Source organism: Miscanthus floridulus, chromosome 5, assembly GCF_019320115.1.
Source record: "Miscanthus floridulus cultivar M001 chromosome 5, ASM1932011v1, whole genome shotgun sequence".
NCBI classification, from domain to species: Eukaryota; Viridiplantae; Streptophyta; class Magnoliopsida; order Poales; family Poaceae; genus Miscanthus; species Miscanthus floridulus.
The window spans coordinates 134805360-134819270 of NC_089584.1; the positions used below are offsets into that span (position 1 = coordinate 134805360).

A 13911-nucleotide genomic window follows, 5' to 3' on the forward strand; every position below is an offset into this window, starting at 1 on the left:
TCCAGCGAGTCGACGTGCACCGTCTGGGTGCTCCCCACGACGCGCACGTCGCCAGCCGCCTCGCAGGTGTCGGAGCGGCGGCTCGTCTCGTAGCACACCGGCTTGGCTGCGCCGCCGCCGCCGGAGTCGGAACCGTCGGCTGGCTTCGGCTGGACCTCCTCCTGTTTCTCCTCTGCAGGGTCGGCGAAATCCCAATTAAGGGTCAGATCTGATCCCCAATCATGTAGCGGAATGCCGCACTATATGTAGCACGATTCTTCTGGAAAAATCAAGTTGAATCTAAAGAAATGGAAGGTGGAGCTAAGCAGGAAGGAGCAGGTGAGCAGATCTGCACAAACAAAAAGTAACCTACCAGCTCCAAATCCTAACTAATCTTATCCAAAGCGAGGAGAAAAAGAAACGGCGGAGGTGACCTACCAGCAGCAGCTTCGGCGGCGGCATCGTCGGCGCCGTCGCCGGTGTCAACGTTGACAGCAGCCTTGCTGACCGCCACCGCCGCCGCAGCAGCGTCGTCCTCGGATTTGATGGCGTCTCCTGCGGAGGTAACTGCAGTCAGGCAGGCGGCAGGACAAGCAGGGCCTCCCAAATCAGCTCACAACAGCCAGGAATCCGACCGTGCAGAGTAGAGATGCAGCCGAGATAAGAGGAGGAGGAGGGTACCCTACCAATTGGGGCGAACCTCCCCCGGATGAGGGAGAGCGCGACGACGGAGCAGAGCATGAGCGCCAGGAGAGCCGCATTCCCGAGCCGCCTCGGCTCCCCCCTCGCTGAGCTCCGGGTCTTCATCTCCCTCCCTCCCTCCCTCCCTCCTCTCACTCTCTCTCTCCTTGTCCGCCGCCGCCGCCGCCTCCTCCTCCTCTCACAGAGACAGAGAGCCTTTATTCTAGGAAGAAGCAGCTGCGTCGCGCGTGGAGTGACAGCTCAGGGCAAAAATCTGTCGACCAGGCGGCGCTGGCGCATCCGGACACGAGGCACTGAACGAAATTATCGTCACGTTCGATTGGATTATAAGCTGTACTTTTTTTAACAAACAGTATTCCGCACTGGGTAGAGAGGAGTGAAAGCAGCCGGCGCAGCAGGAAGAAGAACCGGCGACCACTGGTCCACTCGCCGTCCAATCTGGCGCCGAGATTGGTGAGGCTGCCGACAGCAACGTGTACTACGCAGAGAGAGAGATCAGAAAGGGGAATGCTTGCTTCTCTGTCAAGCGGCAGCGGCAGCGGCACAGTGGCCTAGCACGCAAACCGACGGACGGACATCTGGTTTCATCCGCGGCGAGCAGCTGGCCTCCACTCCGCTCTCCAACGCCCACGCCACCCAGTGGTAAAAGCGTTTTGTTTTGTACGTCCGGAGGCGGAGCAGCGTGGATTTGCCGATTTGGGCCTTGTTTTAGGTACAGTTTAGTTCCACTTTATTTTACAAAAAATTTCAAGATTCTTCGTCACATCGAATCTTTGAACGCATAACATTAAATATAAATAAAAAATAAAACTAATTATACAGTTTAGACGAAATTCACGAGACGAATCTTTTAAGCCTAATTAGATTATGATTGGACACTAATTGCCAAATAACAACAAAAGTGCTACAGTGTCATTTCGCCAAAAATTTTGCAAACTAAACCAGGATTGTAAGTATTTTCACTCTCTCAACATCACATTAAATCTTTGGACACATGCATGGAGTATTAAATGTAGATAAAAAAATAACTAATTACATAGTTTGATTGTAAATTACGAGACGAATCTTTTGAACCTAGTTAGACCATGATTGAACAATAATTGTCAAATACAAACGAAAATACTACAATGTCAAATACTGATTTCTAACCTTAATCTAAACAAAGACTTAGCGAGAAAGGTGCCGTTCGTTGGTCTGGTTCAGACCAGCCAATTGTTTCCCCTCTCAAGTTACTGTTCAACAAACCAGCCAAATAATATTTTTCTTTCATAATAAACCCTCAGAACAGTGTTTTTCGGCCCGATTTCCGATCAGCGAACGAGGCCAAAGGAGGTCCAGACTCCAGAGAGAGTGGACAGCAGTGTCGGTGGCATTGGGAAGCTGACAAACCATTTATTGGTGGTCGTGAGGCCGTGGCGCGCGTGTCCCCCGGGCATGTGCCGCGTGCCAGACGGTGCGGAGTACCTGAGCACTGATGAGACACGCGCTACTAGTAGCTCCATTGCTCTGCCTCTGCTCTGCACTAGAGTACTGTACGTACAATACTACAGAGCAGCGTTGTGCATGTGGCCTCCGATGGCTCCGGCTTCCGCCTCTCCACACGTGTCGACCGTCCATGGCTCAATAGGGGCTACTGTTTATCAAAGCTATTTTTTTTTCTTCTTCTTTTCTCTTTCACAGATAGAGGCGGAGTCGGAGACGTTTATTTTTTGGACTCCACAGCTCTGGCTCCGTCCGGCACCTATCGGCCCAAGAGCGGCCAACAGGTGCAGGAGCTGGAGCCGTCGGAGCTTTGGCAAAGAGGCCCTTAAACTCATCTTTAAACCCTAAGGATCGGCGCCATGAGTCCCGACGCCAAGGTAACACGTCTCGACGACACAGATCTTGGCTTCAAGGTGTTTGACCATGCACAGCAGGAAATCTTAGGTGACATTGACGTGGCCGGCATCTTGGCGCCAAAATACATGGCGCCGTAGATCTTGACGTCGAGCTCGGCGTCATGTATTCTATCGTCGAGCATGCATTCAAAGCGTGCGCCACTACCTGCCTGATTGCATGTGTCGGTGCAGAAAGTGACCAACTAGTGAATATTTGTAGTTTTATCGTACATTGTGATCGGATGTGGCCTAGCACTCAATGACACATGATTTATACTGGTTCAGACAACGTACCCTACGTTCGGTTTGGGTCGGTTAGTGACTTTATTCCTAAGCCCAGATGCTCGAAGTTTGCTGTGGGTTACAAATGAGAAGAGGAAGAAGATGTGTACAGGAGGTCCGGTCGGCTCTGGTCGGAAGGGCCGGGAGCGACGGGAGCTGTGCTATGAGTAAGTGTTCAAGTGTGTGCCTAGAGTCCGAATCCGATGGTTCTGTGGTCATGAGCTAGTGAACTTGATCGGTGCTTGTTATCTTTAAGAAGGGCTCTCCCTTTATTGGAGGGGGCGCGCCTCATTTTATAGATAAAGAAGATGGATTTACAAGTGAGAGGGTGAGGATACGTATGCTACCGAGTCTTGTTGTTCACGCCTATCGAGCCTTGTTGCCCACGTCGGCGGGAACAAGATAGTGGTAGGCGCCTACAACACTGTAGAATGTCAGATACATGTGGGAGGTCGTGCTGTCTTTTTCAGAGATGGTAGACGTCGGTACCTGCAAATATTGTTTGATGCCTAGAGGCATGTGAGGAGTCTCGCTATGTTCACCCGGTACGATAAATCATGACGCCCATACTGCTATCGATGTCCAGAGGCACATGGGGGGCCTTACCGTATGAGAGTTTTAGCGGTCCCTACAATACTATAGAGGGAGATGTCGGCGCCTACAATACTGTTTGTGTCAGGGTGGCTGCAGAGTACTGTTTCATGCAGGGTATGGTCCCTGGTACTGTGGTTTTGACTTGTGAGCTTTGCCTTGCTTTTCTCTGCACGTTTTCTGGTTCCCACCGAGCGGGCATCCTCGGTCGGATGGCTCCAGTCAGCTCTGAGTGTGCCGGCCGGAGAAGAGCGGTGAGCAGGGTTCCTGCGAACCCAGGTTGGAGACGTGGGATTGGAGTCGGAAGTAGTGTTTTGAGCCAGGCCTTCTGATCGGAGAGGCCGTCCGAAGGCGGCTGGAGTCGAAGCGAACGCTCCGGTCGGAGAGGTGGGCCGAAGTAGCCGACGAGCGGGTGTTGTTCCTGTTCGGTCAGACCTTCCAGTCGGTGACTGGGTCGCCCTTCTGGCCTGTCGTTTTAGACTCTTGGGCCGAGCCTTGGCGTGAACGCCGGTCCCCGAAGGATCCTGGGTTTTATGAACCCGACAGCATGTCTCCGTCCACAGCAGCCGTTTGTAGCAGGAGTAGCAGAACGCCCTGGGCGAGCCTTTACTATGTGCTGTCACCATCACACGTCCCAATGCGGTGATGTGTATGCACCATGCCATGCAGCAGACCGCACCGGGGCGTGTGATGGTGACAGCACAGAGTAAAGGCTCGCATAGGACGCTCTGCTACTCCTGCTACCAACAGTTGCAGTGGATAGAGACATGCAGTCAGGCTATGTACCGGCGCACGCATTGAATGCATACTCGGCGTCATAATACATGGCGCCGAGCTCGGCGTCAAGATCTGTGGCGCTGATCTTGGCGTCATGTATTCTGGCGCCGAGGTACCGGCCACGTCAACGTCACATAGGATTCCCTGCTGTGCACGGCCAGGCACCTCGGAGCTAAGATCTGTGGCGCCGAGACGTGTTATCTCGGCGCAAGACTTATAGCGCCGATCCCCAGGGTCTAAGTTGAGTTTAACGGCATGTTCGTTGGTTGGTTTTCTGGACTGGTTTGAGCTGACTGATGCTGATTTGTTATGAGAGAAAATACTATTGACTAATTAATTTGGGCTAGTCTTTAGCAGGTTAAACGTAAATTTTGTTAGGAAAAAAAGTCAAATAGTAAAACATTAGGTGCATGCGGCGTGCTTCCCCGTGCAGCAGCTTCGGCTTGATTCCGGATCCGGTGTAGAGGTACGGAATACACTGTACTACTGTACACGGTACGAGCACGTATCCACGGCACGACGATGCCGGTTTGCTGTGACCCCCTTATCGTCACGACTTTAATTCCCACACAAGGAAAGTCAAAGCTAAACGCGAACACCGTTGAGTATGCCGTGGATAACAGTCCCTCAAACAATCGTGATCGTGTGCTAATAATAAGTGAGCGTTTCTACTCAACTTTAGTGTTACTTCCCCACTTCTCAAACATAAAACGTAGGAATTGACATGGTATGTTTTGTAAGGGCACATATTTTGACTACTAGTTATTCTTATCAGCATATATTTATGGCAACAAGTTTGAGTAAATTTAATATAACGACTTTTATAGTATACATACTTTATATAATTACACTATTCATTAATTAAAAAGAAAAAAGATCTGAATTTTAAAATAGAGACAGAGAGTACAATATTATCCACTTCAAAAACAAAGACAGATAATAGTTGTGTTTACAACCCCAACACAACTAGATAGGATGGCCAGTGCGATAGAATCATACAAGGTTCAGAGTACAACTATGAGAGGAACGGAACTGGAGGATTCTGAGATATTTCGTCAGGAAGCCTGTAGAACCAGAGCACGATCACCATGATTTGAGGGGAAGGCTAGCCCGGACTCGCGATGGCCCACGGCCCATTTCGTCTCTACATGAGCAGTTTTTTTTTAGTGGACTCTACGTGAGCAGGTGTAGAGGGCGGAGCGGGACCCAGATTCAGTCAGCAAAGTTACAACGTAACTTACTTCAGTCTCCATCCTGCAACCAATGACTCCCAGCAAAGGCTTGTGAGCCTGATCGGCTGTGGTGTAGGCAGTGTTGTAGCTGCTGCAGCCCAAGCAAAACTAAAAATCACAGCCGAGCAAAATTTTTCAGCAAACAAAATCATAGCCAAAATAATATATAGATTCCAGAATTTTTTTTCACCACCAGTTCACTCTCAAGAGTGCAGAAATAAATAATTCAAGTGACATCCATACTATAATCACTAGTAGAACTTAGCATTTTCCACTTTGGAAGTTCTAGGTTCAAAGCACAAATACATGCCTACTTAGCTAGGCCACAAAAGACAGTTAGGCCATTTCACTTATACAATTAGGCCACAAAAGACTACAGTTAGGTCATTTCACTTATACAATTAGGCCACAAAAGACTATAGTCAGCCCTATCCAAAAGACTATCTAACTAATATGTTCATACTAGAACAAACCATGAACATTAAGAATACCACCATCATAAGTTGGAGTTGCTATCAGCTGGGTAAAACCTCCCAAACTGTCAATAACATTGCATTCTTGAAGCTCCACAATTGCTCCTTTGTTGCAATCACCATTTTGCACTTCTACTTGGGGTTGCACTCCGTCACTTTTTTTTTGTTTCTGACAATGACAATTTAATTAAGTTAAGAAATAAATTACAGTAGCATATACGGGCTGCACACTATAAAGTTTTTAACATACCTTTGCTCCTTTTTTGTTGGCTTGTGCTTCCCCTTGTTGAATTTATCAAGCCATTTTTTTCTCCTTTAATTTTTGGATTTGACCTCCTTTTTCTTCAAATGTGCAGCACGAAGCAAGTCATCTCCTTGCTGGACATTTGGTTCAACATTTTCTTGGTCATTGCATGGGTTGCTCATAGTAGAAGTAGATAAATTGAGTTTATCCTCTAGCTGTGTACCAAGGCAATCAAGTGCATTTTCTATCATCAAACAACATTCTGGAGAGTGGGCTGCTTTATGTGCCAAATTGAGAAATTGATGAGACATCCTCTTGTAGCGAAGTTGAGATTCTAGCATTGGATTTGCTACCACATTCCTTCCTTCCTTATCTCATACACTCCCGTCGCGTGCTGCTTTAGTCCATCTCTTTAACAAATAATGTGTTGGCAATATTTTGATATTCATCAAATCAAGAACTTTTAGACCATGTGCACACAATATTCCAGTCTTACTGAACATTCCACAACTACATGAAGCTGTTTGGTTTAAATGATCACCTATCACTATGCGCTCTTGCTCAAATTGTAAATCACCATGGAATCTCCCAATAGCAATAGCATATTTATCAACATCTAATAATCTGCCACATGCAGCCATGGATCTTTCATATCCACTTTGGAAAGCTTCAAAAATAACTAGAGTGTACACTTCGCTTGCTTGCAGCAACATAGGTGTGTGCATTTGTCTTCTTGGTATTTTTTCCTTGCCTCAAATTCATATTCCAATTCTTTGGCTCTTTTGTCTTCAACTGTCCTCTCAAAATGCTTCAAAAATGAACAATATCAAAATCTGATTTCAAATGATTTTTCAATGCATTGTTGAAGCTCTCACTTAGTTGTGTACTTCGCACTCCCAAACTAAACACATCTCTCATATAGCATTCAACCCAATTTTCTTTAACCTTGTATATACTGTCTAACCAAATTTGCTTATGCACTTTAGATCTCATAATGTCAAATGCTTCTTGAAATTCTGCCTCGTCCTCATAGCCATACATACAAGCACTAAAATCAGATAAAATGTGAGTTTCTTTGTAACACCCCAGGTGTTTGCCACCAGTTAAGCAGTGGGTTTGAGCTCAAACATGGCATATTAAGTAATGATGAAGATGTCAAGGTCAAACCTATGGAAATGAGCACCAACCTAAACTTGGATATGGCACCCTTGCTTTACATATAGGCCCTTTTCAAGATATATGCTTGGCTGGTGTTATTGGGATATCTTCATGTGTCTCACATCAATACCCATCTATATTAATCCATGGAAAAATTTCGTGAAGTTTGGAATCAAGAAGTCACATAAAATGACAAGTTATGTCCTTGCTTGAATTATTTTATAAAGTGAATGGAATTCTCGATCGTCAACCAAATCTTGCAACCATGCCCAAATGACTCTAGATAAACTCTACAACAAAAGTCATGAAAGGTTCATGTTGAGCAAATGCCAAGAAAATGTTTCAATGGATCACGAAGGATAATTTAAGCTTTATCGTGATCCTGCTTTGGTCAAAGTAGAACTATAGCTTCTGCACCTGTTTTAAGGTTGGACATTAAATAAAAGTTGAAGCTCATATTATGTAGAAGAAACTTTGTTTTTGGAGTATACTATGGATCGGCTCGGAACTAAGTCTAGCAGTGGCTCAAAGTTGGAATTTGCTGCTGATTTCAGCACTTAGAAATATTCTAAGTCTAGAAATTCATCGACCTTGGCATTGGCGTCTCGCGTTCTCCGAAATTCGTTAAGCATCTCAAGTTGACCCCAAAATAAAAGTTGGAGCTAAGTTCATGGAGAAGATCATGTAAAGGGATGGCACTCGTTTGACCTTGTTATGACCCTCAATTTTGGAGTTTGTTAATCGCTGTCAATGCATTGACACTATCAACTTGAGGCTTGATTAGCTACTAATCCGAGAGTTTAATGTCTAGGCACCCTTAATAAAAGTTGGAGAGCAGCTTGTGCACAACAACTTTGCTACAGGCGCCTAGGTCCAAATCCAAGCCGAATATGCCATTTTGGACTGCAAAGTCGGGAACTCTCTCGCGCACCAAGTGTTCGACGGTGGGCCCCAAAATGGGACACGCGGTCGCCATGCTCCTCGCCTCTGCTCCACGCGTCGAGGGCGCCCCGCCTAAGCCGCCTGCCCCTGCTTGCGTAAATGGGGAGCACCGGAGCGCCCTCACTCGCCTCTCTGCTCGCCCCGCTCTCCTCCTCCCTCGCCCTCTGTGCCGCACACGCGTGCCAGAGCGCGTCCGCCATGGACAAGCCGAGCGGAGCTCCTCACTGCTGCTACTGCCTCCACCCCATCCCTCCTCCGTCTAAACCAAGCGTGGTATCACCTTCTCCTCCTTCCACCGCCCCTTTCTGCGCCCCTCCCCAGCCGCGCAACCCGCCAGAGCACCGTCGCCCGCACGGCCGCTGTGGATGGTCCATGCACGCGCGTGGCCAGGCCATCGTGGGCCACCTCCGGCAAGTTCGAGTGCACACACGGGTGCGAGAGGACACCCTGGTGCTCCTCCGCCACTCCATCGCCGCCGACAAGCCTCCTCCGGCCAGAAACAGCGAGTTCCCACGCATCCTCTGCTGCAAATCCACGTCAAGGACTTCGCGCAAGAATTTGAAGAAAGGGAGGGATCCAACTGCAAAGCCATGACTCATTTGAATAGTGCCCCTGAGGACCTCTTCGCTGTAGTTTAATTTGTGTTTACTGCAGGGACCCCGATGCAAGACTTACATGTCTTTTCTTTTGTTTTTACAGATTTGAATGATAAACTTTGAAAATTCGTATTAATTAGTAGAAAAATCCTAAAATAACAAATGAGGACTTTTTGGAATCCTTGTGAAATTCTCTATGCACTAGATCTATAATAGGGCATGTTTTAGTTTAAATATTTTGCTGTAAAAATAGATCTATGCAGCTAGGTTCCTGTTACTTGCCATGTCTTGTCTTTTTCATAACTACAGTTTTTATGCTCAAATAAATGTGAAATTTTTGTGGAGTGCTACTAAGGTGATTGTTGTTGTCTGGTAAAAATTTCAGGAGTTTAGGATTTATAGTTTAAGAGTTATAAAAATAATAAATGCCCTATATTGCTTTGCTTCTACTCTGAATAGTTCTGCATGTTTGAATTAATTGGCTCAGTTAAGTTATGAATCATGACTTGGTGAAAATACATGAGTTGTGGTAATTTTCTTAAGCTTTCGAAAAAGTTAAATATCATGATTTTTGGCTAAGTAGATCTTGAGTTATACTTGCTTAAATCTCTGTGGCTGTTTCTGCCTAAAACCAGAGAGGGTTTTCCTTGTTCTTATTGTGGGGACTTTTTAGTAGTAGAATTAGCTTTAGGTGTTTACAACAAAGTTGTTTATAATTTTCTAAGCTTTCTAAAAAGTCTAGAACCACATTTATTGGACATGTATAACTCCATTTATAGCTGTTTAAAATGGCATGTCAATTTCTGTCTATGTTTTGGACAGAGATGCAATTATTGCATTAGTTGACCCTTCTAACTGAAAAATCATCTTAATATGAGAATAACAAAGTTGTAGATAATTCATGTATCTAGCTTCTGTTAAAATTTGGTGGTATTTGGCCATGTGGTTTGTGAGTTATGCCTGTTTAAAGTTAGGTTTCAGAAATGACTGCTTTCTGTCAATTGTGGACCAGTTTCTGTAAATGGGTATAATTGACTTAGTTAACTTGAGAATCATGCTAAGAGGATTAAAGATTAATTGTAGAAAATTCCATAAGCTTTCCAGATTGTCTTGTTGCATGTCTTTTAGATTAGTACAACTCCTGTTATGAGTAAAATTAGCTGCTGCTATTTGCAGCCTTGACTCTATGATTGCCATGAATAACTGGTTTGTCTTGAATGCTTATGTGATGCATCTTGTGTTATCATTCATCGCATTCATACACATGCATCTTGCATCTCATCTAGGTGCACTAGATGAACCACGTGAAGAACATGATGTTGGAGCCAAACCCGAGGATGATGTATGGAGGATCTATCCCGAAGATGGAAGGACTAAGCGAGTGCTAGGACCTGAGACGTCACTAGGACGGTGCAAGCTAACTGAACTGACTTGTGTCGAATCCCAGGCAAGCCTCGGAGCATTCTAAGTCTCCTACTTTATAAAAGCAATTATTCCTATATATGAGTTTATATATTGTTGCATTAAGTTGTAGGAGTTGATTGAAACCGTTGATGCATTTCTTACTATCCTTGCCTACCTTATTACCTTTTACCCTGTTAGGTCAGGATCGAATAACTGCTTAGCCTTGCTTAGACCGGTAGCGATCGATGATATCCGGTCACCTACATTATAGGTGGTTACTGAAAGAATTTAGCTATGGAAAGAATGATATCCTAGAAGTAACCATGTGTGATGGATAATTGGAGACCGGACGGAAAAGTTGGAGGCAACCAGAGAGGGTTCTGGGGTGCTGTTAGTTTCCGTCTATGTCGATTAAGGATCGACCGTTGTTGGCCCACGAGTCATGTTGAACGCATGCCTTACATTTAGCTGGCCGAATAAAGCATCTTTCGACCGCGAAGCTGGGAGATTATTCGGGCCGAGTAGATTGCCCGCAGCACACTGTACTGGAGCAGGTGTGGTAGGACACGGGGGCGCGATGATAAGACCAAAGGGCAGTCGGTCGGCCCCCGGGTACATGTGGTTCCTAGCAAACTCGAGATTCCTGGATAGTTGACTCGGTGACCGATACCTTATTTTAGCGGGTGAGTGAGGTTTGTGTAAGGAATAAATCATTAGCTGGTTAGGAATTGATTCGAATCGCCATCGCTCCTGGATAGTGAGCACTTGACTCGAGTTACGGCATCATAGTAATTATTATGGAACAAAGATGGTTATCTGGATGATAGGGGATATGCTAAATCTAAGTTGGTAACTGGATGTTATTGGTTAATCAAGTGATTGCTATAGTACATGTGCTTACCTAGATGGATAGGTCATAATAAAGATGATGCAAAGTACTTAAAATAGTTTCTTCATGATAGCTTATGCTTTTTGCAAACGAGTCAGCTAGCCTACTAAAGAAAGCCTTGCATAATCCTTGGTGTCGCTTTATTTTGGTTTAAGACGGGTAAAGTCTGGCTGAGTACATTCGAGTACTCAGGGTTTATCCCACCTTGTTGCAGGTGATGTTCTCGACCTGTCGATGATGGTGGCTAACCGCCGGTGGGCTCGGTGATTCTATACTTACTTCTCATCTATATGCTTTTGTCGGATGATATCACTTATGCTAGCAATGTATTTGGAACTTATATTAATGTAATCATTTGAAAGCTATGTTGTTTTCAATAATTGGTTTTGAAACCCAAACTTGTACTATTATTTGTGAACCCATTTGTAATATTATTTCTACTGCAACTCTGCGTATGTGATGTGTATTTGCTTAATCACGCGATCTTGGTTGTGATGTTGATTTACCGAGGCATTTCGAGACACTCGGCGGACTACCGGGTTTATATAAGTGAAAGTATGCGCGTGTCAACGTGTTAGCGAGGACAACCGTACTTGATCTTGTATAAATTAGGCGGTTCTGTCACATTCTTCATCTTCGCCTTCACCTTCACCTTCGCCTTCGCCTTCTTCTCCTTCTCCTTCTCCTTCCATTGTACCTCCATCTTTGTCCTTCATTGAAGATAAATGCTTGACACAATTCTGCATTATGTGAAAGGTACACAGCCCATGATATGATTCTGTAAATACTTTGTAAATAGCCTTTCCCATTGCTGCATCTTGATCCGTATAGATAGTTCTAGGTTGCTTTCCATTATGTGCAGCTAAGAAAGTTTGAAAAAGCCATATAAATGAGTCCTCTGTTTCATCAAATAGAAGTGCAGCACCAAAAACAGTGGTTTCTCTGAACTGATTTAGCCCGAGAAAAACACCAAAAGGCCTATACTCTTTGTTGGTGCCAAAAGTAGTGTCAAATGTAACCACATCACCAAAGTGTGCATAGTCAAGAATCATCTTTGCATCAGCCCAAAATATGTTGGTTATATGCTCCTCACAATCTAACTGCAAAGCAGATTGAAATGATGGATTTTGAGCAATTTTGTCATGAAAATACTTCAGCATACTTCCAGCCTGTCCATAAGCCAAATCCCTCTGCCGTTTGCTTTGTAGGTAATTTTTGCGATCACGACAAGTGTAGTTAAGGTTAAGTGGTCCACCAACTTGACTACTAGCCAACTCATATGCAGCTTTTGGTCTAATTCCAGAATCATCCGCAGTCTCTATTTCAAAAGCTTGCAATTCTAAAATTTTTCTCTGCGATGCCATCAAGTGTCGAGTTTCTGGCAAGTGAAGAAGGTGATTGTGTTCAACCATAACCTCAGTGACTTCATAATTTCCTGCACCTCGATCCAACATAAGGCTCATTCGAGCTTTGCAATCAGTTCTTGTTTCAGCTCTAAAGCACTTTCTCACATGATTTGTTTGCCCTTTCCTTCAGAGGCCCTCGTTGGAACAAACAAATCTGCATGAGGTCACCTTACCATCAAAGGTGCTTACATTTGTGTATCTTTTCCTCACATCAATGTCTGTGTGACCCCCATATGCCACCCAAAATTGCCAAGCCTCATCTGCACTTTTAAACCTTAAACCAACTTCAGGAGCCCCCTTATTTAATTATGCCATGGCCTTGGACAGCACTCACAATTGCACAAATTTGTTCTCCAACCCACACATCAACTGGTTCTGTAACCCAAATAATTGACAAACCAGAATATATAAAATTCTTGTAGAAACTTCAAATAATATAATATAATAGACACAACAGTACATATGAAACAAGCTAGAGCACCTAATAATCCTTTACATGAAATTCAACAAAATAATCGTTTGTGGTTCATGGATTCTCAAATTCAATGGCATTCAAACACGTGGCTACATTCCATTTTGCATTTTGGTAGATACACGAGATAGATTGATAAGCATTCATGGATGCTAGGGCACTAAAACAAAAGGAAATCTACTGTAATCGCGGACATCTCCATTGCAGGGGGTATGAACCTCATACCTGGATATAGCACGGAGCGAGGGAACTCCCACAGTTGGGGCGGGTCTCCTCCCGGCCAGCGCAGCCTCCACCTCCCCGAAGAGGCGTGGAGGACGGCGCGGCCGGGCACCAGACGACGGGCGGCGGCGCACCGCGGCCAGGCAACTGAAGAACTGTGCGGTGGCGAGGAGGAGAGCGCAACACAGCAGCAGCGAGGAAGGGCGCGCGCGGCAGCGAGGATTTCGCCGCGACGAAGAGCCGGCGGCGCGGAGCGCGTTGGCGGGAGTCGCGGCTCAATGCGGTGCCGTTCCCGCCTCCGTGGGTTTCCGTCCTCGTTTTGTTGGCGTGGGCTGAAAAGGTAGTGCTGAATGGATTGGGAACCTCTGTAGCCGTCAGATGGCAGCGGAGGGTGGAGATTGAGATAACGTTACGTTGTAAAGTTGCTTGGTAAGTTACTGAGTCCGGCTCTGGCGGACCGATGGATGGCATATAAACAGCGGGTGGTCCGTGGGCCCTCGGGCGCGTGTTTCCTTACAGTTGGAGGGCCCACGGACCTTGTATCGTTGGCGGGTGGTCTTCCGCACGCAGCCGGCACGGCTTGTACCTTGTATCGTGGGCCGCCAACCCGTGCAACGAAGAATCCAGCCCACTCTGAAGCTGGAGCCCGAGTCAAGAGGGACAAG

General features: G+C 45.7%; 1 protein-coding gene and 1 pseudogene across 1 annotated transcript in view; both read right to left on the reverse strand.

Moving 5' to 3' along the window:
* Nucleotides 1–824, reverse strand: part of LOC136455408 (uncharacterized) — a 19016-nt gene extending 18192 nt beyond the window's left edge. The window contains exons 1-3 of the mRNA XM_066455445.1: nt 666–824; nt 418–546; nt 7–172 (exon numbers count right to left, since the gene is read on the reverse strand). Coding sequence (XP_066311542.1) covers nt 7–172; nt 418–546; nt 666–786 — 416 coding nt within the window. The 5' untranslated portion in view covers nt 787–824. The remainder of the gene's footprint in view (nt 1–6; nt 173–417; nt 547–665) is intronic.
* Nucleotides 825–5902: 5078 nt separating this feature from the next.
* LOC136455409 (protein FAR1-RELATED SEQUENCE 5-like) lies at nt 5903–12290 on the reverse strand (annotated as a pseudogene).
* Nucleotides 12291–13911: the final 1621 nt, after the last annotated feature.